Source organism: Sorex araneus, chromosome 3, assembly GCF_027595985.1.
Source record: "Sorex araneus isolate mSorAra2 chromosome 3, mSorAra2.pri, whole genome shotgun sequence".
NCBI lineage: Eukaryota > Metazoa > Chordata > Mammalia > Eulipotyphla > Soricidae > Sorex > Sorex araneus.
Genome location: NC_073304.1, coordinates 64,417,278 through 64,443,335, shown reverse-complemented (window position 1 = coordinate 64,443,335; position 26,058 = coordinate 64,417,278). Strand labels below are relative to the sequence as shown.

The 26,058-nt window shown below is 36.0% G+C and overlaps 1 protein-coding gene across 9 annotated transcripts in view; it reads left to right on the top strand.

Annotated features, from left to right (window-relative positions):
* The window catches only part of NPAS3 (neuronal PAS domain protein 3), a 939,716-nt gene that overhangs the window by 263,516 nt on the left and 650,142 nt on the right, over positions 1 to 26,058 (top strand). For all 9 annotated transcript variants that reach the window (XM_055132054.1, XM_055132051.1, XM_055132059.1 and 6 more), the window contains one exon: positions 25,715 to 25,959. In XM_055132054.1, coding sequence (XP_054988029.1) covers positions 25,715 to 25,959 — 245 coding nt within the window. The remainder of the gene's footprint in view (positions 1 to 25,714; positions 25,960 to 26,058) is intronic.

Genomic DNA, 26,058 nt, shown 5'->3' with positions numbered 1-26,058 from the left:
ATAATGAATGCTTAGGGGTTTTCCCTCCAAATTCTTTGTTGTCTTTCCATAATTCACGTAATGTATTCAGAATATTGGTGATTCTTTTATCTCTCATTTTGTAAATGGTCAAAATGAAATTTGGTGAAAGCAACTGTCTCTTTTCAGAAACAATAGTGGAATTAAGACACAGAGCAGAGTAACTGCTGAACTCTCAAATGTGTCTCCCCGCTGTATCTAAAGAGAATGCTGCCTTTAACCCAAAAATGAAATATGTCAGAGGGAATTCTCTTAAAAAGACGTTTATCAGCAGAAATTTTAAGACATAATCCTTGAGTGGAAGAAAGTACTGGGGAAAAATACTCGTTTAAAGACATATATAATGTGCTTTTATACTTTGTAACCAAGGCAAATATTAAGCCTTCTAAGTCAAAAACATTTAGCCTTTTTAATTAGATAATAAAAGGCAGGGGGAATATAGATAATAGTAATTAGTGGAAGGGTAGGATAACAGTCATGATGGAGAGAAGGTCTAAATTGTTATGGAATAATCTTCTATTCTGTGTTATAGGTCAGGAGTACACTGTACTTGGAAAAACACTTTAACTTATTTGGGTCTTGAGATCAACATTAGATGAATAGCAGAAGATAGATGGATCATGTTTTAATCTGAAAGACTTCAAAATGCCAATCAGAATCCTTGGCTTGCTCTAGTTTTCAGAAATACTTTGTGAAATGTGGATCATAAAGCAGAATTTGGCTCTAAAACAGTGAATTAAAATTATTCTTAGGAAGGCTTCAATTAACTCCACAGCAAAACTACCAGTATTCTCAATTTTCTAGCTGGTGATGCTTATGAGAGTGGCAGATGGCCACACAAAGCAACCATGTTATTTTATTTCCAAATTTATGTAAACTCAACTCATAATTTTTTAAAAATAAGACTTCTCAAATTTACCACAAAAACCCTGGGTTCTAGAATCAAATCCTGGGATCTTAAAAAATTCTTCAAATTTGCTGATTTTTTTAATCTTAAAAAGTCCTTTAAATTTGCTGATTTTTTTAAAAAAAGAGTAACTTTGGTGATTTTAAAGTAACCTCCCTGGGCTCTCTAAGATTAGAGTCTACATATCTTTATCCGTCAGTCAGCTAACCTGCCATGTGTTGGACATAGTGGTTGAACATGAGAACACCGTAGGCAGATCCATTGGGGCAGTGCTGCAAGTAACTGAGAGGCTTCGGGCAAACTGTGTGACCGCTTCAAGGTTAAGGACTGAGTGTGAAACTACATGAAACAGTTAATTAGCATAGCACTAAGATGAGTGAAGTCTCAATTATTTGTCATTTTTTAGTACATTTTGTTTTTGAAGACATTGGTCAATGGGCGATAGAAACGATGAACTATAATTTTTAGAAATGTTTGCATATTTTAATGAGTATTCTGGTTGAACTTGGTAAGCCTTAGTTGTGTGTTTGATTTCAAATATTTAACAGGTGAGGTAGCTTAGCAAGACTCTTGATAGTGGATGCTGGCGGCTGGACTGTGCCCAGGTATGCCTCTGAATTCCAGTTGGGCAAAGTCCTTGTTAGGTGATGTATGGTGATGCCTGCATTTCTATGACATGACATCATTACTTAGTCTAGTGATCAAACAGGGCATCTTATTAATTGGGTGTGAGAACTTCTATCTTTCAAGTTCTCACTTTAACACTTGATGTGTTTATCTAATTCAAGATTTACCTGGAATTTTTTTCTTTACCCATTTTAAGTGTTTTTGTTCTTTTTCTTAAGATTTATGACTTTTATTTTAAATTAGGCTGAGACATTAAATATATGTACAAGCTATCCTGTAGAGTGAAATCAGCATTGTCAGGATGTGTTCTTGAGCACCCAGTCTGAGATCTGAGCCCCTAGTGTAGGCAAGGTTGCTGTGATAAACCTAAGAGAGATGCTTTCTCAACCATATCATAACCAAGCCTTGCAAGCTCCCCATGGCATATTCGATATGCCAAAAACTGTAACAATAACAGGTCTCATTCCCCTGACCCTGAAAGAGCTTCCCATCATTGGGAAAGATGAGCAAAGAGAGGCTGCTAAAATCTCAGGGCTGGGACGAATGGAGACCTTGATTAAATCAATGAATGACAGGATGACAGTGGTATACTGATACACTGATACTTTGTTTTGTGACCATAAACAAAGAATCAGATAGGACAGAAACAAAATAAAACCCACTTTTCTTTTTGTAAAATCGTTTAGTGTTAATGTGTACAGACTGGAGAATAGAGGTGAATATCTTAATCCTAGAGGATAATGTGAGTGAAAACAAGTAGAGATTAGGCATTTTAAACTTATGTTCAGAAAGTATTTAATGACAAGATGATATCTTTCTTTAAGAATTTATTACAACCTCTGCTACTCTAACCTTTTGCTAGTCATACCAGACTTGCTAGGACATACCTCTTCAAAGATTAAGACTTTTCAGATATTAGTGTTTTAAAATCATGAACATCATAAAGTTCCCTTTATGTTACAGTACGAAAAATGACCAACATGGGCATTTTCTACATTTAACTATGGACTAGATGCAAGAATACGAGTTTTATACTTATTTGGCCATCTTCTTTTGTTTCATTTCTCTCAATACCACATCCATTTCTTATCTTTTCTTATCTCTTCATTTTGCAGTAATAGAAGAAGCCTTAACAGTTGCAAGATTACATATTTATATCAGAGTTCAGACTGTGAATTCATTCTTTTCTAGGGAAGCAGAAAGATCATGTAAAAATGGTGACCACATGTTGACAGAATGCATGATTTAACAAAACCAAAGGCAATCATTTCAAAGAAAAATGTTTTATTTTCTGCCAGCAGAGTATAATGGAGAGAAATTGGCTGGTATTATTTTAAAAAATTGCCCAAATCACTGTAGTTAGTGTAAAATTGTCTCTGGAACTATTTCCTGTAAGTTAACCAGACATATGATTGTGTCCTTTCTATTTTGAATACTGAAGCTCACATTTCAACTGTCTTGCATGGAGCCTATCAGGTATAATAGCTCTTTGTAAAGGTGATTCCTTTTCTCTTTTTGTCTCTCCCATCTAAGCTTTCAACTTCCTTCACCCCTAGCTTAGAATACTTATAGTTTGGACTTTCTGCAACTTTGAGATAAATTGACACTATATTAAAATTTCTCTAAAAATCTTCCTCTGCACATCTCAGTTGAAAGATTTCATTTTTACTTAACATGTTTTACAGGGTGCATTGTTTTTTCTTAGTACTTAGTTATTTTAGATATCACACACTGGGACTGACTGATATTTTAGGTATTAGAGTTATTAACAAATCATGTACGTGTCAGTAAATAGACGATACAGGGTGTGACTCCTGTCTCCTGTGAGTAAATTGAGAATATAGCAGTCACGCAGTGAACTATGCTGCTAATGGTTCCATGACTTTGGCCAGTGTTTTTGGTTGTGGTATAGGTATTGCTTCAGGTCTGTTGTGGACTACCTCATCCTAGGGTGTCTAGGCCTATGTTTTGGAAGAACTATGGAAGATACTATGAGAACATTGAAAAGCAGTATTAATATTACTTGCCTTGAGACATATATGGCCAGAAATACTGGTACTCACCAGATACAAATCACTGGTTGTTGTGAATGTGTTCAAATGGTAGAAAATGGTAGAAAAAGCCAACATTGGTTGCTGTTCCCCATATGGATATAGCATTATTTTTATTTATTTATTTATTTTATTGAATTACCATGTGGAAAGTTACAAAGTTCTCAGGCTTATGTCTGTTATACAATGCTCAAACACCCATCCTTTCACCAGTGCCCATATTCCACCACCAAAAAAAAAAAAACCCAGTATACATCCCACCCCCCACCCCCCACCCCCCAACTACCCCCCCCCGCATAACTGATAAATTTCACTTCCTTTTCTCTTTACCTTGATTACATTCTATATTTCAACACAAAACTCACTATTGTTGTTGGAGTTTCAACACAGAACTCACTATTCTTGTTGGAATTTATCCCCCAAGAATATGGCCCTATTGACAGGGAAATATTTGATAATTAGTTTTCCACTGATGAGAATGAACCCCAAGTCATATAGCTGGCTCTGGATCCTGCTCATTCAGCAGCCAAGTGGCTGTGCAAAGGCATGGCCACCCGGGTTGAATCTCAGTGGAGCTGGAGCCGGCACTGGCCCTGGCCCGAGACTGCCCAGGAGTCCCGCTGTTTCAAGTTCAAAGCACTTTTTTTTTTCCCGCGCCACCAAGTTCATACCTGCTTAAAAGTCCCGTAAAATGGCGGACACCACACGTCTTCCTCCCGGAGGGAAGAAAAACCAAGGAAGAAGGATATTTCCTCCGTTAGCTGGCGTGGGGCAAAAGCTTAGTTCACAGTCTGGATGGATATAGCATTCTTTAGGATGCACCACAGCATGATTCTGAACACAGAGAACAAGAAGTCAAACTATAAAATGAAAGCTTGACCACTTTTCAAACCTCTTCCATCCATCCATGGAAAAAAAAGATTTATGTGTAAGACTGAGCTATTGCTCTTACATAAAACTTATTCTTCTTTCAGTTCAGAGACCTTCATTTCCTACTAACTATAGTTCAAAGGTTATTGACCTGTGATCTCCTCTTTTAGCTCAAGAGGAGACCTATTCTTTAGTTTAGAAAACTAGAAATATGTGTATTTCATTGCTACTGATTGGGACTTTTTCTAAATTTATATGTATTCTTGTCTGTCAACCATATAGCCATATAGCCTCATTGAATTCTCCATGAAAGTTAGGTTTTATATTTACTTTAATGAAGGCCTTGTGACTGTTTAATATATAACAGATGATGCTGTGGGGGGTGAGGGGAAGGATGGAAAGACATACCATTTTAAAACTATAGGAGACATGGAAAATAATTTTAAAGAACATAAGATATATCCCACAGTAGTTCACTGAAGTTCTGTGACAAAATACATGAGTGAAAAGTATAATTTTTAGGAAGAATGATATTTTAGGGACTTACCCATTTATTTTGTAGGTCAGAAAACGTAGTGCCCAATGACATTAAATATTTTGTCTGAAATCATCCAGCTATTAGTGATTTAGTTAGGAGTTTGGTCTAGCACTCAGAACAGATGATTTATAGATCACAATTAGATTGTAATAAGTTACTATGGTGTTCTCAGTCATAGTTCCTCTTACATTGAATAGTTTCCTGGTGTGTACCACACACATATAATTATATAAATTATATATATATATATATGAGCTGTATACATATATATTACTCACAAATCACAAACTGATTTCCTTGATTGTATCCAGGAACTCCCACCAATGACATGGACTTAAGAGGGACCTATTTCTTGGCCTGGTCTCATCCTGCCTAGGGGTACAAGTCTCCTTAAAGATTGCTCTGCAGTTGGATGCCTGCCTTATGAACTGGGGGAGAAGGCAGCTGTGATAGAGAGGGATCACTAAGTCAATGATGGTTAGAGGAATCATTTGAGATGGGATATGTGTGCTGAAAGTAGATAAAGGACCAAACATGATGGCCTCTCGCTATCTGTATTGCAAACCATAATGCCCATAAGTAGAGAGAGAAAGAGGGAAATTGTCTGCTATAGAGGCAGAGGGAGGGGTGGGATGGAGGGAGAGGGATACAGGAATATTGGTCGTGGAAAATGTACGTTGGTGGAGGGGTGGGTGTTCAATCATTGACTAAAACTCAAAAATGAAAATTTTGTAACTGTAGCTCATAATGATCAATAAAAAATAGCACGGTGGCCTACTATTTAAGAGGAAGTCCTCATAGGAGGAGGCCTTGAATCTCCATGGTACTATTTTATTTCCTTTTGGTCCTCCAGCCCTCATTTGGAATAATGGATGAACATACCTTCAGAGACTCTAAGCACCTTACCCCAGTTTGTGGTATCCAAAATGAGGATTGATGGTATTTGTTGAGTTCATGTGAGAATTGTCCACCTAGGGATTTATCCAAGGTAGTGTTCCATATACAATATTCAAGAGCTGAATTTGATTTTGCCTGTTAAAATCTACATTTAGTACAGAGTAGCTCATAAATGAATACTTACAGATTTTTTTAATAAATGAAATTTGCTCATTTTCTGCTTGTCTTAGCTTTTACCATTTATATTGACTTTTGCAAAATTTGCAGTTTTCCTTGTACAATGGAAGAATTTGGGGGTGTATTTTCTTTAAGTGGTGGTTTAGTGTTTTTTTACTATCATCACAGTTCAAGTATAAATATTAATAACCACGCCTCATGACTGATTAAAAAAAAGTTCCCAAAAAGCTTCTAATGAAAGCTGTAATTTTCTATTGGATTTCTGGTGACATGGCAAATCATTTGCTCCCTGCCCTTATGGATTTTATAATATCATCAGAGTCTATCAATAAAATGATAACCTACATTTGAACATACAGTATTCTATGCTGTAATACATTTGCACAGTGGAGTTGGGGGTGGAGGGAGGTTTACATTGTGGTCTGTATGCCCTGGGATACACTCCAGCTCTCTGTGTGTGAGCGTGTGTTGTGTGTGAGCTTATATACATGTATGTGTGTGTTTACTTCAGTTGGAATATACTGTGCAATCTGTTCTGGAAGCCTCCAGTGAAGAGCTGTGTTTGATTCTTATATAGGGATGTTTTTCTTCTGGCTTCTGTGAGAGAACTTGAATAGATTGTGACATTCTGGTCAATTTCATAAGCAGAAGATTCTGTACATAGACTTCATGGCTGTCCCTTTTACCTGAGCTGTCAACCTTCATCCAAGAGGTAAAAGGATGCCGTCATAGAGAGCATGTAGCCAAAAGGTATAAGGAGGCCCAGATGCCCTGTAAAGGAAGCAGATGTGCAAACACTTAAAATAAACACACTTAAAAATAAATAAATAAAGGGGGTTGGGTGGACCAATACTTAGAAGGAGAAAATATTCTGGTCTTGGAAAACAGTGATTCCCAAACTTTTCTTGAATTTTTAAAGGCCTCTCCAGATGGTTGTCATTCCAAAATTTGTTGAGAATTAGTACTGCACCTTAGTTTTTAGGTATCTTGTCACCTTTAATTTTTATTATCTCATGTCTTCTTTTTAGAGACCTGGTCTGTTCATGTTATTTGTATTTTTGATGACAGGTAAGCACTTGGATCAAGTAAAGACATGCAGCAAGTATATTTAGGGTTATAAAAACTTAGGATTGCCCCAGTAAAGATTCCCCTTGTCCTTTTATCATCATGTACTTAATATTATTTAGAGGAATGATTTATAATATTTTTTATTCTAAGTATGGTCATATGATTAACAGAGAGTTTGGATGTATTTCTGATTTTTTTCTTTCTTCTTGCCTTAATTTATATCAGTTCAGTGCTCACTATAACATTATTCCCAGTAGAGAAAAAAGAACAAAACTGTGCTAGAGGATTTAAATTTGAGTGGGGCGGGGTGGGACCACACCTGATGGTACTAGGCTCCTGGCTCTGCCCTTAGGATCTCTTGTGGCGGCTCGGGGGACCATATGAGGTGCTTGGGATCGAACCAGGGGTTGACTGCATGTAAGGCAAATGCCATGCCTGCTATACTATTTCTCTGGCTCCAGAATCTGTTTCTTTCCTCTTTCATTCCCCTTTCTTTTCCCTATTTCTCTCCCTCCTCTGACTCACCTTTCTTTTTTTCATTTCAAGACTTCTTTCTGAGGACAGTTTCAATAGTGCTACATTGGGTGTGTTGTTTACTGTTTTTACTTAAAAAAATTTAGACATGTCCAGATTATCAGCATAATCATCTTTTAACAAATATTGATTGAGAGTATATTATACATGTAAAAGCATCATAACTCAATATAATTATTATACTAACAGCAGCAAGTTTTGGTTTAGGATGCAATCTTAATAAATTATTATGAAATGTCCTATGATATTCATTGTGAAAATATTAAAGAAATGTTTAAATAAAAAAATTTATTGCTGATTCCTCTGTGGTAAACTGAATTTTCTGCTATGATTAGACTTTTGGAATTGTGTAGCTTAAGTATGGTAAATAGATTTATACCCAACTATACATCTGAGCGTTTTTAATTTCCTGAGATATTTTTAGTAATAGATTAAGTATTATTGAATAATAACTTTGTCTCTAACTTTTAATGAATTTTAAAAATAGAAGTTGTAAAACACAGTAAAGAACAAGAATTCTGCCAATCAGAAAACTACTCTCAACAGTGATGGTTGCTTCGCTTTCAATCTACCTTTCTTAATTTCACTCCATTTTATGGCTCTTGTCCATTTATTCACTCTGATCTGACTCTGCTAAAGATCATCATGTCCCATACCTATATATCCCATAATTAGATCCCACAGTCAAAGAAAAGCTATTAATGTCATTAAACCACAGATTGCTAACTGCCACAGGCCAAATGAGACTCACAGGAGCCTGAAAAGAGGATCATTCTTTAAAATGAGATGCCAATATTATTTTCAGTGAAAGATTTTTACATTTTAAATGTCTAGGTCACTGAATTTGTTGAAAATGAAGATCTAGCAATATTGGGCCCACGATGCAATCTAGAAATGGTTTTCCTGAAGAATGAATGATCATCTCCATTGACGGGCTAAGCAGTTTGACTTAGTCTCTACCATTCCCTTTTACTAGCATAAAGGTGAATCCCAGTTACCATTTTATTTCCACATTTGCATTACTTTCTTTCTAGTTTTTATTCACCTGTATAATGTTGGGTTCTGCAGGTACTTGACTTTTATGGCCCTTAATTTATATTCATAATATTAATACATCAATAACTCAATTTTTTTAAAGAAAACAGATCTTAATACCTACATGAACTTTATGACAAGAGGTATGATTTAGGAAGGAAAAATTGTGTAGAGGGTAATGCGAGTAAAATGAGAAAGAATAAAACATGGTATATGAAGTATAATCTTGGAACTTTGGTAAATCGGTAACATGGCCTAATGCTGGTAATATTCAGTTACCACTTCTAAAGATTTTGGAAATAGTAGTTGGAGAAGCCATATTGAGAGAAAGCCATTAAATAATTCAATACTCTAGGACAGGAGTGAGATAGTAGTATGAGAGAGTAAAGAAGAGGCAGAAGTAACTATTGTATTTGAAAAGTACCCTAGGTAGCATAGGTACACAATCATGGGAAGAGTTTCTCTCTTCTTCTTGGTGTTTCACTGATCTCCAAAATACTGTTGTTGTTGTTGTTGTTTTTCTGTAAGTGACACTTAAGTCTAAATGAATTCTGTTGTCTGATTACTCAGGAGACCTTGAGGGAAAATCATTAAGATGGATATTGCAGCTCAAGCCTAAATTCGGAAGGTAGAGAGAAGGTAGAAGGTGAACTTAAGAAAGGACTCTTGTAAAATAGGTAAAAGGCAATGGGCCATTCATTTAGTCTGCACTAAAGGGGTCCAGAGAGATAGTACTGTGGTCAGGGCACTTGCCTTTCATATCAACATCAGTTTGGTCCTCAGTACTGCATATTGGTGCCTGAGTCCTGCCATGTTAAAAAAATAAAAAGAACCATATTGGATTAACAGATCATGGAGGAGGTGATAAACTACATAGATTATATTTTGTGTTTTCAGCTAATAATTTGATGGCTTATAGATTTAAGTACTAAGTTTATTTGTGGAGACTTTCTGAAAGGGGCCAATCAAGAGCTTCACTGGCTTTCACCACCCCATTTTAAGACAGCAGTTTATATCAGTTTAGAGTCACTATTTTTCCTACATCTGAAAACTCTAACAACAGTTTGGATTCATATCACTAGTAAAGTTATGGTAAGTATTTGTTCAAAATCAGTAAGTCCTGACATTAAATAGATAACTGATTTAAAAAATTTTTATACATATTCACACCACGATGTAACCTTTGTTATGCTCATGAGCAGCAACTTGAAAGCACATGAAATAAATAAGAAAGTATATGTAATTATGTTGCCCTCATTTTATGAAACATTTTAAACATTTAGACATCAACAAATACCTAAATTTATCTAGCTGTTTCACAGTTTGATTTGTTTAAAATAACTTACTTGTAATAGCTCAAAGCCAGATTTCTATGGCAGGATTTAACATTTATATCAACATTTTCAAAAGCATGTAGTTCTATGCTGGAGTTGATTTCTGATTGTATTACAGACATCTGTAAATAAATCAGTGCTTCCCTGAAAATTAAATAGCTCATTACTGAACTACCAGTGGGTCAGATTGGAAATCAAAGATAAAATTAAAAGAGGAAATTAAAAGATCAATGGAAACAAACGAGAAGTAGGATACCACCTACCAAAACTTGTGGGACATAGCAAAAGTGGTGGAAAGGAGAAAGTTCATAGCTATACAAGCATTTATCAGGAAGGAAAAAAGGGCCCATATGAATAATTTGACTGCACAACTTAAGAAACTGGAAAATGACCAGCAAAAGGAGGAGCTCAAAGCAGGCAGTAGGAAGGAAATAATAAAACTTAGAGCATATATTAATGAAAGGCTCAAAACAAATCCAAAAGATCAATGAAACCAAGAACTGATTCTTTGAAGAATAACTAAGATCAATATACCACTAAGTAGATTCACAAAGACACACAGAGACTGAACCCTAATAAACCAAATCAGAAACAAAAGAGGGTACATCACAATAGACAACAGAAATTCAAAGGATCATTAGAGATTACATTGAGAATCTCTATGTCACGAACTGAGAGAACCTAGAAGAAATAAATTTTTTGGACTCCTATAATTTCCAAAGTCTGAACCAAAATGATTTGGATTACTTGAACAGACCAGGCACTATTGAGTAAGTTGAAATAGTAATAAAAAGTCTTCCCCAAACCAAAGTCTCAGGCCCAGATGAATTCACTTGTGAAATCTTTCAAACCTTTAAAGAGAACCCACTGCCAATCCTTTTCAGGATCTTCCAGGAAATTGAAGAAACAGAAACACTCTAAGTTTCTGTGAAGCAAGCATCACCCTGATACCAAAAAATAGAGACACTACACACACAAAAAGGAATTAGAGGCTGATATCCTTGATGAACACAGATGCAAATATCGTCAACCAAGTACTAATAAATAGATTCCAGTAATTCATCAAAAAGATCATACAACATGGTCAAGTAGAATTCATCCCAGGAATACAAGAATAGTCTAACATATGCAAGTCAGTCAACATAATTCACCATATCAATAAATGAAGAATAATTATATGATCATATTAGATATAGAGAAAGCATTGACAAGGTCCAGCACCTTGTCATGGTTTTCATGATAAAAACTAACAAAATGGGAATTGAAGCAAATTTTCTTAATATAATCAAAGCTATTTATCGAAGCCCACAGCAAACATTATACTGATTTGGGAAATTGAACTTCTAAGGACCCAGCAATACTGCTCCTGAGAATATAAACTAGAGGCTCCAAAAGACAATGCTGAAAAGGCATCTAAGTCCTATGTTTATTTCAATATTATTTCGATTCCTAAGAGGAATCAAAAGAGCTATGCTTGGAGTATCATGTTTCGATCAAGTGAGAGAAGGAATCCAGAGTTCCGACCATCGTCATCGATACTCAAGAATCAGGGATGTTGTCTCCTTTGCCAGGGTGTCAAAAATAAGATGGGCTGGACACATAATGCGATTCAGAGATGGCCGCTGGACTAGAGCTGTTACCGACTGGATTCCATGGGACATCAAAAGACCACGTGGCTGCCCACCAACAGGATGGTCAGATTTCTTCGTCAAAACCTTAATGAACGATTTGAGGCTCTTCCTGTCCCTGGAGTGAGCAGATACCATTTGGCTACACTGGTACACAACAGGGTTGAATGGAGATGTTGCTGGCGCCCGCTTGAGCAAGTTGGAGATCAATGGGATGACAAGTGATACAAGTGATTCTTAATAGCCAGAATCTGGAAACAACTCAAGTGCCTGAGAACAGATAAGTGGATAAAGAAACTATGGTCCATCTACACAATGGAATACTTTGCAGATGCTAGGAAAAATGAAGTCATAAGATTTTATTTTTGCTTATACATGGATGGAAAAGGAGAATAGCATGATGAGTGAAATGAGTTAGATGAAGAGGGACATACATATAAAAAATAATATGAGAATAAGACAAAGACTATACAAATGAGGGCCAGCATTATGGGCCTATGGTAGGAAGCTTGCTACAGAGTAGGGCTGGAGATGGGTGGGTGGTGGAGTGTGAGTGGGAGAGTAGGGGAGTGCATTTAAGACAGAGAAGGGACCACAATGACAATGATACTTGGAAATGATCACTGGACAAGAAATGAGTGCTAAAAGGAGGTGAAGTGATATATATGATACCCTTTCAGTAACAGTACTGCAAACCACGGTACCTAACTGGGAAAAGGGGAAAAATGATAAAATTAGAAGAGTGTCTGCCATAGAGATAGAGGTGGGGGAAAACTGGGGACATTGATGGTGAAAAATGTACACTGGTGAAGGTACGGGTGTTGGAACATTGTATGACTGAAGATCAATTATGAACAAATTTGTAAGGTATATCATGGTGATTCTATAAAAAATTAAAAATTAGGTAAATTTTTAATTTAAATTAAAAAATCTCTTTTTCTTATCTTTATTTCTCTCTTTCTTTCTCTTTATTTCTCTTTCTTTCTCTTTCTCTTTCTTTCTTTCTTTTCTTTCTTTCTTCCTCTCTTTCTTTATCTCTTTCTCTCTTTCTTTCTTTATCTCTTTCTCTCTTTCTTTCTGCTTTTTGGGATACACCTGGTGATGCACAGGGGTTGCTCCTGGCTCTGCACTCAGGAATTAATTACGCCTGCAGTGCTCGGGTGACCATATGGGATGCTGGGAATCGAACCCTGGTCAGCCGCGTGCAAGGCAAATGCCCTACCCTCTGTGCTATCACTCCAACCCAGTTTCTATTTTCTTGTTTAATAAAATACCTCTATGAGCTACCATGTCTCCTCAAATTAACTTTATATGGTTAGTGCTGGCAGGTATAAACATCTTGTCAGCTGCAAACAGTCTGATACTATGGTGCTACCCTATCATCCAGGCCAGAATCTTTAAGAAATAAGGAGTGAATCACCAATTGAAAAACAGTGTATGATCTTGATTATAGTTTGGTCAGTTCTATCAAATTTTCCATAAATCTCGGGCTAGAGCAATAGCACAGGGGGTAGAGCATTTGCCTTGCACATAGCTCACCCGGGTTCAATCCTCAGAATCCCATATGATCCCCCAAGCACTGCCAGGAATAATTCCTGAGTGCATGAGCCAGGAGTAAACCCTGTGTATCGCCGGGTGTGACCCCAAAAGCAAAACAAAAATAATCATGAATCTCAAGATATAAGTTCTTACACCTTCTAGACTTGAATCATTGTTCTCTGGCAGCTATAGTCTATGCAATATTTCATGTGCCTATATATTCCTGTTTATTTTTTTCTGGATAAGAATCTATAGTTGACATCAGGTTGTCAAGGGTTTAGTGAAACATGGAAGAAATCAAGTCAATCACTAAGTGACTTGATGATATACCTGCCACTCATCCCCAGGCAAGTTGCAGCTATATTGAAAATGGAGGAAAGCACTGTCTGTGTTGGGCTTAGAGAAAGTGTCCACGAAGGACACTGATGATTTTGGTGATCCCAGTCTAATATTCACATAAAACTCTTGTTGGATCATTTGAGAAGGGATGCAACCCTTACCTAGCTGTCCTTTTCTGTCTCTCTTAGAGATTGGATCAAGTCAAGCATTTTCCCCAAACATCTCAGGTCTACTTCTAAAATGAGTGGCAACAGAATTACTTATAATAATATTATCTGCTGTCACTGTCATCCCTTTGTTTATCGATTTGCTCAAGCGGGCACCAGTAACATCTCCATTGTGAGACTTGTTGTTACTGTTTTTGGCATGTCAAATTTGTCTCGGGTAGCTTGCCAGGCTCTGCTGTGCGGGCGAGATACTCTTGGTAGCTGGCGGGCTCTCAGAGAGTGGTGAAGAAATTGAACTCGGGTTGGCGGCATGAAAGTCAAACGCCCTGCCCCCTGTGCTATTGCTCCAGCCCATATTATCTGCTACATCACTAATTAAAATAAAATACTATGGAGAAAATTAGTAAAATTTTTGAGGGGTCATAGCCAGTAGTGCTCAGGAATCTGTACTCTGTGCTCAAGGATCACCCCTGGTGGGGCTCTGGGGACCTGTGAAATTCCAGGGGTTGAACTCATTTCGAGATGGAGATTGGGCGTGTTTCAGGCTGGATTGATAGCACAGCGGGTAGGGCGTTGGCCTTTCACATGGCAGACCTGTGTTCGATTCCTCCGCCCCTCTCAGAGAGCCCGGCAAGCTACTGAGAGTATCTCGCCCACATGGCAGAGCCTGGCAAGCTACCCATGGCGTTTTGGATATGCCAAAAACAGTAACAATAAGTCTCTCAGTGAGAGACGTTACTGGTGCCCGCTCGAACAAATCGATGAGCAATGGGATGACAGTGAACTATTTCAGCTGCATGTAAGCTATGTGCCTTACCAACTGTACTATTGCTATAAGCCCTTTGATTTTATATTATCTGTTAAAATGTAATTTTTATAGAGGAAATTACATGATATTGAGAAAATGTCATAAAATGCACTCCTCCCATGTAATTTATACCATATCTAAAAATTCAGTGTCATTTATTTTCGCTTTGGATAATTCATTGGAATTTAGATATATTTTATATATTTATATTCTCTACATTATAACTATTTCACTATGCTACTTTATAAACTGACTTTTATTGCTCTGTATTTTGTTGTTAATTTTGAAGCTATTGAAATTTTTCCAGTATTTTATTTCACATCATTTCTTTTCCTTTTTATTTTCTGTTCTCACATCCAGTGATTTTGAAGGCTTATTCCTGACTCGTGCTCTGGGGTCACCCCTCACAAGTCTTGAGGTATCATATGTGGTGCCAGGAATTAAACCCAGGTCAGCTGTGTGTAAGGCAAGCAAGCACCTTACTTGCTGTACTATCTTCCTGGCCCTCTGTTTGATATCTTAATTGTTCCACAATTTCAAAAAATTCTCAAAAAGACAGTGAATGTTCTTTCCTCATTTACATTCATTGTCAGGTTGGCAAAAGAAAACAAATTTATAAACCTTTTTTCATTTGCTAATGTGTTCTCTAGAAATCGCAACAGTGTGTACCCCTGGCAACCATACTGTCTGATTTTTGGACTTTTAATGAAAAGTGAAATAAAATGTTTGATAGGTTGGGAATAAAGTATATATTCCCATAAGATTGATGGAGCCGTATTCTTGGTTAGTGTCTAAAGAAGGGGGAGGTGACCATATTCATAATTATCTCTGTTTCACAAAGGAGACTGGCAGTTATAGGATAATGGTGTGTTCATTGATGTCAAGTAAAATCATGAGCTATGTTTTCAGTGTGCATGTCACCCTAACTTTTATCTTTCGTACTTAAAGATCTTTAAACTTGTCAAAGCAGCCTTTCTCTTTTGCAAGTTTCTGCTATCAAACTGAAAAGTTTACAAAAGCTTTCTCCCAGCTTAGTTGCGCTTTCAAAAGTGTTTGAAATTATACTTTAAGAAAATTAAAAGGAAAAATGAAATTTCCCTCTAGAAAAGGTCATTTGGATTGGAATTTCAAAGCAATTTAATTGAAAACTTACTGAAATTAACAGCAAATCTATCCACTCCAGGTTGAAATATGTTTAATCTCAAGAAAAATTTGGGTTTTAGTAGACTTTTTATTAGGACATTGATGTTTTCATAGCAAGTATAAGATGCACACGAGTTATTATAAACTAAAATTGTTTACCAGTGATTTGATCCAGAGATATAATATATAACAGAAATCAAAAGGAGGGTGAGTCACCAGAGTTTGTTTCCTGCTGAGGCAGTACACAGCTGAGCTTAGGAAATTCTTGACTCTTCTTGCCAGAGGCCAAAGTCAGCCCCAACCTCAGTGACTCTAGGTGGGTTCCTTTCCCTCTCTGTGCTTTGATTCTTCCTAATATGGGTGTTATAATACTTCTCAGGTGACCAACTCTCCCAACTCACCAGAATTGTCTTGGTTTTAGTCATATAAAGCTCAGAATCTAGGGATTCCTCCCCAGTACAGAAAAATAACTTCGAGCGTGAGATATAGGATGTTCCAGGAGAAGTCAAAGAACTGTCTAGTAACTCCCTCAAAATAAGGTTTGAAGGAACCTCCTCATCTGTCAGATGTACCTGCAGAAATGATCTGTCCCCACAAATTTGCTGTTGTTACTCCTCCTTCGTTGCTGGTGTAGGCAATCATAAATGGGATGGTATTCAAAACATTTTGATCTTTGCATAAACATTTGAAGATGTTAGTTTTTCTTATGACTGTGCTAACATGTTCCTGCTGTTCTTTGGTGGCACTGAGTAATCTTAATTGTAGAAGCAATGCTACATTCCTGATTTTTTTTGAAGGTCAGCACTGTTTCCTTGGAAGGGTAGTATTCCAGCAGTGTCCCTTTGCGCAGTGAGGCCAGTCCAGTGTCCTGCCGGCAAAGCGTGTTCACCAGCTCTCATTTTGTTTTTCAGCAGAGAGGCTCTGACCCTTTCAAATATTTAGCAGTAGACTTTCCTCTCAATGTGTGCTCACGACTCCTGTTACTGTTAATGGAAGTTGCACATGTGTGCTCACCAGGATGAGAAAGCCTTTATCCCATGTAGGGCCAGGACCCGTGATCCTGAATCTCTTTCTAAACTTCAGACCCTAAAGAGAGCAATACAGGGAATTGCTGCTTTCTCACTATATTAGCTTCTTCAATTTCCTTTTAATTGGAGCCTACAACCAAGATTCTTGTAACTTCAGGGGGATGAACAATACAAATTAAGATCTGGATGCTTTCCAGGAAGGACTCAGCTCAAAGATAATTTCCCCCTTCCCCCCTGCTCACCGATCCTTTTAAAATAGTCGTGGGTATTCACAAATCACATGCAGTTGCCTAATGAGTCCATATTTGCTTGTGAGGTTTCACATTTGCAAACTACACTGCTGAGAAAATAAGTGAAGTATTCACTTACCTCTAGTGTGAGCTGATTGATTTAATGTAGAGGACAGATAAATACTAGAATAATCCGAATTCTGAGCCAGTGGCACAGAACCTTCAAAGACGATATCTTACCCTTGTCCTGGACATTCATTTCTTCCCAAGAATTCTTTTTAATGTATAAGACTTCAATTTATGTTTAAGAACTAGTAAACTATAGCAGTTTGACAGCCATTCACACTTAATTCTGTGCATTAAACCAACAGCATTCTTTTCCACAAACATCCATTGTTAGGACAATGCTCTCAGACAGAATTTATGAGAAATGGAATTATGTTACCAAGGAGATAGCATTTACTATAATGAAGAGTAGATCCTAGAAAATGGCCCCTTTTACAGCAGCTCAGAGCAGAGCCACAAAAGCAATTGATTGGTCTTGGCATTTAGTCTTATATCAGCTGTGTCATCCATAGCTTCAGGAGTGAGAACACTAATCTAAAGTGACATTTCTGTTCTGGCGGGCTTTTCTGCCCTGATGAAAGCAATTACTTCATTCCTAAATGATAATTTGCAGGAGTTTCAACCACTTTAATTGATAATTTTTTTGTTCTCAGTTCAATTGTGAAGTGATTAGCTGATTTGGTAAATAGAAATTTAAGGTGTGAAATATACAAGTTGCTCCAAGGTAGAGTGCTATTTATTGGTGGAGAGAAATTACTTAATAAAGCCAGTTTTTCCATTATTATGGAACTGCCAGTTGTGTAGCTGAAAGTTCTAGGGGAAAATGAAGAACAAAACACTTTGATTCATGAGGGTTTTGGCAGACACCAAAGCATACAATGAATAGTTTGGTCTTGCTGTGGTTCATTCAAGGGTTATTTGAATCAAGGTGAACATTGGTTGAAAAGGATTATGCAGTCCTCTCAGCTTTCTTTATTACTATTCTAATGACTCATTCTAGAATTAAATCCTCTTATATAAAGTGTTAAGAATAAAAACGTTCATTGGCTAAAACCAATTAATTTAATTATTAAGTTCAAACATACACAAGACACTTTCTGAAAATGAGGGAAGGCATTCAGTTGAATGGCTTTAATTACTCTTTTGATCTATTTTACTACAAGTCAAAAATTGGTCATTAAGATTAATGAACAGAATTTATATTTTAGTTAAAAATTTTAGTATTGCATCTTGATTTTGATACTTGATCACGTGATAATATTTGCAGATACTTCTAACACTTTTCTAATCAATCAGTTTCATATCATTTTCTTACATGGGGAAAATAATGTTCATTTCATATGTTCAATGAGAAAAATAAAGCAAGAATGAAGGTCAAACTGATTTAGCACATCAAACAGTCTTTGTCAGCCAAGCTTAATATATCCTGAGTTTGTGGAACAAATGAAATTTTGCTGCTATGTTACACTTTGCTTCCAAACAACCATTACAACTGGTTTTATATATTGTGTGAGCATCAGACCATCAAACAGTGCATCTTTACTGACGTGTTGCTGCAGCGATGATCTACAGCAGCAATCTGCCATTTATATAAGGGCAAAATGTGCATCTATATTTAGTTGTGAAATTGGCCTATTATACTCTTGATGTTTACAGAGGCTAACATAAATTAATGATGACAGCTATGAGCAGTGCATTAGTTAAGCAGCAGAGTTCTTACCTTGAACTAGAAGGTTCCAGTTTTAACTTCCAGCATATACTTTGCTGTTTTATTCACACATTAAAGAGAGGGCTCTGAAATCATTGCCTTTTCTCAGAGAACATAAAAGACTTCTATTTGTGAGCTATGCTCTGCATGATCTGGCCAGGTAAACATTGTGCATACACTTCTAATTACACTAACTTAGAAGTGCGCTGATGTTTGCACTTGTGGGGAAAATTTTTCTGCCAGATTTTTTTTCTTTTCAGGAGCCTGATTTGATTGACTTTGAACTATGTTATGTCAGTATATGATGGGATATTTTATTGAAAGTCATGAATAAAGGCAAGCAGTGCTTATAGGATCTTTACGTTTTTTTCTGGGAGGCTGCCTCATTCAGCTGATGCCAGGGCAGATGTGGGTACTGGAGTAACTATAGATTTCACCATTAACTATGACCAGAGATCTGACAAGTATGCAGGTTTTCAAAGGTTCATGAGTTAAAATGCTGAAGCCTTTGATGAATTTTTGATGGCTGAATTTTTAATACAGGTCGACTTTCTTCCTTTGAGGCTGTATGCCAGATTAATTGATAAATAGTAGAAGTCTGTAGTGCTGGGCCTTCCTAAGCAAAACAAGTTGGAAAATCCATAAAAACTTGCCTGACTGACTTCTTAAGAAGTACTATAAAGGGTAAAATCTAAAGTGGTTTTGGCTCTATCTTTTGTTTTCCCTGAAAATTAAGTGGCCAAAATTTAGTACATTGTATATAGATTGATAACTGTGTATTCTAAAAGTTTTCATAAAACTGTTAAAACTGAAGCTAAAAAATTGTTATGCAACAATAGTACACATTTATTTCATATCAGTATCAGAAGCAGTTTCCACAAATATAACTACAATGGTTTTAATGACTTTTGGTCTACACCGAGCAGTGCCTGGGCTTACTTCTGACTCTCTGCCCAGGAGCCACTCATGAGGGTGCTTGGGGACCATATGTGGTGCTAGAATCAAACCAGGCTAGGCCATGTGCAAGACAAGAAACTTAACCTCTGTATTATCTCTCTGACCCCTTCAAATATAATTATGAATTATGTCTGAAAATGGGCAAAATCCGTGCATGAGAAAGTAATTGGAGATATGGAAACACTTAAACAGGTTGACTTCTTTTGTTCATCTGTAATGATTATGTCTGCTCTTATTCTTCTCTGTAGATCTTGAGCAATATTTTTTATAATCATTATAACAATTTCTGTGAGGTAGAAAATCTAAGTAATCAATTTTGTGAATATAAATTTGATCAGCCACAAAAGATAGCTTACTCTTATAATTTAATGAGGCATCAAGTCCAAAGTTATCTGTTTCCATTCACTATAGACAAGTGTCCCAAGAAACAATCCAGCATCATGGCAGCTTCGGAGATTGAGAAAGTTGATTCAGTTTTATAAGACTGACATTGACTTTGTGTCAACACCTGTTGTTTAATTTTAAACTTCTGATTTGGTTGTTAGCTTTTGATCATTTTGGACTCAAGTGAAAAGTCGTGAGTCAGCCTTGCCTTGGTGTAGTTTGGAGCTGCAAATGTTTCTGAGCTGCCACATCGGCAACCAGTTGTGCTGCATGAGCTCTCCATGGTCCTGGATTTGGGGCTTTGTACCACATCAAGAACTTGTAGGCTTGTGGTGGATTTGGAAATTGCTTTGAAAAAGATTTTGCTAAAAGTGCATGTGTGTTTTTTACTATCTTCCTAAATAGCCCTTTCCTAATAGTTATGTTGATACTTCTAGGAGTTTATTTATGAAAAATCAAAAGTTTTGGGAACAATATGCGGGGCCAAGGATCAAATCAGGTCTTGACTGTGTACTGCTGTCTCCTAACTCTTAGATATTATTAAAAATTGTGAGTGGCCAGAGAGATAGTACAGAGGGTAAGATACTTGTCTTGCATGCAGTTAATCTGAGTTTGCTCCCGGCACTCTGTATGGTCCCCTAAGCCTGCCGGGAGTGATCCCTGAGTACAGAGCCAGGAGTAAGTCTAGAGCACAGCTAGATGGGCCCCAGAAAACACAAAAAAAGAGTTGAATATCATTTTCCTATTTACATGAATGAAAATTATAATTTCCAGTGCAATGTAGGTATAAACGTCTAATCATTAATGAAATTGTTATGTCATGCTATTAAAATGGTATGTAATATGTATGTATCTTAATATAATTTAAATATATTTGCCAATAGAACTTTGACTCCTCTGCTGTGAGGAGAAATGCTGAGTCATGTATTAGCAAGACCATGGAGAAAGAGTTAATCACTTTTATTGAGTTCATGAAAGATGTTCAACATATTGTCAGTTTGGGGTTGTTGCAAGCAGGATTCAGGCCTTATATTTTATTTCCCTTAGTTTTATTTCTCCTTTTACTTTGTAGTAAATTAAATGTACTTATACGAAGGTCAGTATGATACTGTAGAGAAGGATAAAGTATGGAAAGGGTCTTGAAAGGACAATGAAGAAAGCATACAGGTAATTAATATTGTAGACTATACAACTGGAATTTTTAAAAGGTGATAGAAAAGAAGTTTTAGTTAAAAAGATACAGATTAGTGCATGTATAGAATGATAACTAGATGTGATACTAGGATTAAAATAGGCTTTATGCCATCAGATAATTTCATTCTTAATGATAGTATAATTTATATAAATAACATATCAATAATGTAGCACTTTATATAGATTGCATAATCTCTGCTGGAGAATATTAAGTGTGGAAGCTATTATAATACTTATTTTCCACATGAGGCATTGATACTTAAATTGGCTAAGGAATCTGTTCAGAACATCCAACTAATAACTTTGTGATGCTGTGGATAGAGCCCATACTCCTAACCCCCAAAAGTTTACATATAGGTTGTCTAATTTGGGACTTTCAATAAGTCAGGAAGACTTAGGAAATTCTCCTCTGTTGTGAAACTCTGAAGTGAATTCTACCATATTTATGGTTTACTAAATTGTTAATGGTGTGACTATTCAAGGAGTTGACTGATTTAGAGTTTGCCATGTTCTGCCATGCAAATGATCATATGAGCCGTTCAGGGCTGATGGATATTTGTTTGATTACACTGTATTTGCTTTATAGTCTTAGATGACAGAATTGATACTTAGCATCATGTACTTGAAAGTAGTCATGCATATCTTTCAACTTCTTCTCCAGAACTTTTTCTTTCAAATGTACAACTAAGCAAAAGAACCTTCTAATACAAAGGAGGATAAAAAGTCAGTTCACATTTAATTGAGTTCTCTAAATATTTATTAAAATAAATTTTGACTGCTTTTTATCGAGGCTTCAGTATATACCTTTGCAAAATTGTAGAAATGGTTTCAAATTAGTATAAATTTAAATTAACTAATATTATTTAGGTTCAGAAAATTTAATTATAGCTCTACCACTGGCAAATGCAGGGGATTATAAGACTATAGAAGGCTTATAAAAAATTATGGATCACCCTTGAACATAGGTGCACACACAATTGTGTATTAATTTGTACTTTTGGTTAGTTCTTTATGTTACTGGTTATGAACTCTGGTGAGAGTGTAGTTACCGACATCAAAGAGAGTTGAGATTTTGTTTGCTAAGAATATAAAGATTACCTGGTTTTTGCTATTCAGTGTCTAAGTGGCTGGATTTTACTGCAATGGAAAGTTTGAGTCTAGGGAATACATTATGGCTTTGTGAAATTTAATCATATTTTGGATGTCAGGAATCAACACTATGCCATTATACTTATGTGCAATCAATCTATTTTAAAGTATTCTGGGAAAGCATCTATATTTTTTATTTACAAGAGTTAAAAATACAAAGTTTATTTTAGATTTTAACATACTCCTTAATTCAGTGTGAGAATTTCTTATAACTAGGTTCTTCTTTACAAAAGCAAGCACAAGATTAATCCAAAATATGTCATTGTCTTAAGGTCTTTAGCTTCGGCTAGTCTGTCAGCTCTACAACCTTCATAATCCTTTGACTGTATTTTATTGCTGTTGCCCTCAAAACCAATTACTACTTATTACAGACACAGTGCTATCATTCTGAAAGTCTTCTGAACTATGGCATCTGCATAATGATGTGATGTGGGAGTCATGGAAACCCTTTGTTATTAAGATTATGGCCAAGAAGATTACTCAAGTAGGGCATTGCAGTATTTGATAGTTAAAAACTAGGATAGTCGGGGAGCGAAATACTCTAAGAGTTGATGGGACAGTGATACACAAAGTACCAAAGTACAGCTGTCTGATTTTCAAAATATTAGACGTCAGAGGGTTGTGTTTATGCACAGCATCCTATGCCATTAGTGTTGAGACTTCACTTTGAGAAGCTATAGAAAGCCATCTCCCCTCTCTTTAGTTCATATAACTTTACCTAGCCTAACTTTTATTCCTGTAATATGGGTTTTTGCTTCTCCATAGATTATTTTTCTCAGATCATTGATAACTGTTAGTTCTAGAACCCTGTCAACCTTCTAGTTTGATTTGATTCAGTTGAATAGAGAAGTTCTTGGTATTAAAATTAATGTTAACTAGATTATAATATAATCTGTGAGTATATTTGATGGGTATGTATAAAGGAAAATTCCATATGTCATCAATCTATAACAATGACCTCCTTATAGATTCTACCCATTATAAACAAAAATACACATTTTCCTTGATTTACATATTTAAATTTCTTAATTGCTTCACATATTAAAATGAGAAATGTCCTGTAAAAATGTAGATTTTATTCTTTAGAAATAGCCATGCCAGAAATATATACTGGCACCAAGCATGTTTCAAAGCAGCAGCAACCAGCTGACACTGTGTGTATAGCCCTTTGCCTACTAGGATTTTGTCCTCCCAATCCCAATAGTTACCATTAAGCCACTTTACTCAATGGCTTTCACTAATACAAAACCATCAAGTTTGTAAAACTTAAATATAGAGCAAAATTATAGTCACTTACTGTAAAACAACCAAAAACTTAAGTTCAGTCTGCCATATGAAATAGTATTTTATTAAAAAGTTCAAAAGACGAAAGCACTGAACTTAAAAAACTTGAACTTGAAGTATGGTACAAAGGGTAGTGAGAACATGACAAAAGAAATACTCTTAGAGAGCTGAATGCCCTTATTATACAGAAGCGGGCATATGAATTGCTTGACTGAAAAAAGTTGACTTGATTTCTGTATATATTTTATCAGATTTTAAAGCATCTTTCACTTTATATAGCTTGCAAATGACCAGTTTTCCACCAAAGTCAAACATTTATAGAATTGTGTTGAGGACAGCCAAGAGAGTTAGCAAGAAGTGGCATAGCATATCTTTCCCTTGTCAATTTGTGAAGTTTCTTGTGATGAGAGTATCTGAGATTTTAAGACAAAGGCTTGTCACAAAGACTGCTGTGGCTCTGAGATGACAGCATTAATTTATCTAGTTCTGAGAAATACATTAGTAAGTCAAAGCAAAAATTGGGGGAGGTGGGGTTTGGACTACACCAAGAAGTGCTCAGGAAACTATACGCAGTGCTGGGAGTCAAACTTGAGTCAGTTACAGACAAGAAAAGTTCCTTAACTCTTTCATGTACTCTTTTATGTACTCTTTGGCTCCCAAAGCAAAATCTTTTATTAATAGTATGGGCATTAAACTTGATTTTACGATATTGTGTTAGCCTGGAAATCATTTAACTAGGGTCTTTGGCACTACATAAGTAAATATTCAATAAGTTATTTTGACTGTTTGTAGTGACTAATACCAGGTATGAATAGAAGCAGGCATGCTATAAAGTTAGAGATAGGGACCATACCATTGAACTCATTTTGATAGATTCTTCTAATCTGGATTTCTTGCTTCTTTCTTGTTATTTTGAAATGCAAATCTAGATCCTAAAATTTAAAATGCCTTCAGAATTCAATAAAAATGAATACTGATCATCTTAATAGCTTTTTGATACTGTAAATATTGTCCAATTTAGGTATCATCCCAGACAGATTTTTAAGATATTTCTTATTTCACACAAAAAGAGCTTTTCAGAATAGGTGGGATTCTTCTGTCAGAGGCTTACCCACAGCTTCGGCTAAGTCAGATTTTGCCCTCAGCAGTGTGATAAAACTTCAAATAGAAGTGTACATTAATAGTTAAAGGAAAATTCTGAGTTCCACCTGTTGCCTCTTCTGTGAAGTAATATGTCTATAATGTTTATAAATTTTAGTGACCCACAAAGACGTTATATTTCAACACTAAATTTGAATTATCTTAAAGGTAGACTTCTAGCAATATACTTATTTTCCTTTAATTTCTTAAAGAATCTTTTCAACTATAGTGCAAACCCATTATTAAGGGATCAAATTATTCTTTTATCAATAAATTATCTCTATATTTATAAAATTTTATTGAAATCTTCATTATTGGTGTGATGCTTTATTGATCTGGCTAAAGGCCATAGTCTTTATTGAGGATTGAAAACACACGAAGTTTATTTGTTGGTTCTGTAAATTTTGTTTGTGTTTACTCTATTTACCAGGATCACAGTTGAAATAAATATTTTAGAATGTGAAAATTTTTTTTTAATTTTAGAATGTGTGCTTTTGATGGTTTAAGATCTAATAATGAAAAAGTTAAAATAGTAGAATCATTTAAGGATAGATATGTGGGTACAAGTCTGCTCTTGCAATTGCTTATAGTTGAGAGCATTGAGCATCACCTATAAATCTAATGTTAAGAACCAATACTCATTCATGGGCACTTGGAAGGAAAATGTCCTAATAAACACACAATTTTTACTTATTGCACTTGGAAGTTCATGGCATATAAGTCCAGATAGACCATATATGTTTTTTGTTAATGTTGTCTGGACCCAATTTCACTATGAACAAGAATGTGCTGAGTTGGACTGGGAGGAAATAAAGAACTATAGATGGGAGTGGTTTCTGACTGATGACAGAATTGTACATTCTAAAACAGTACCTTTCACTCCTTTGATTTTAGCTTGCAAGCACTGAGAAAAGAGAAATCCCGAGATGCTGCACGCTCCCGTCGCGGAAAGGAAAATTTTGAGTTCTATGAATTGGCCAAATTGTTGCCTCTTCCTGCAGCCATCACTAGCCAGCTTGACAAGGCATCCATCATTCGACTTACAATTAGTTATCTGAAAATGAGGGACTTTGCTAACCAAGGGGACCCTCCGTGGAACTTGCGAATGGAAGGCCCTCCACCTAACACATCAGTAAAAGGTAAGTTTTCAGCCACTGTTCATTCTGGAATATGGTGGTCTGTAAGTGTCTTTAAAATTAAATGTTTACCATCATCCTTTCTTCTTTTCCTGCATATCA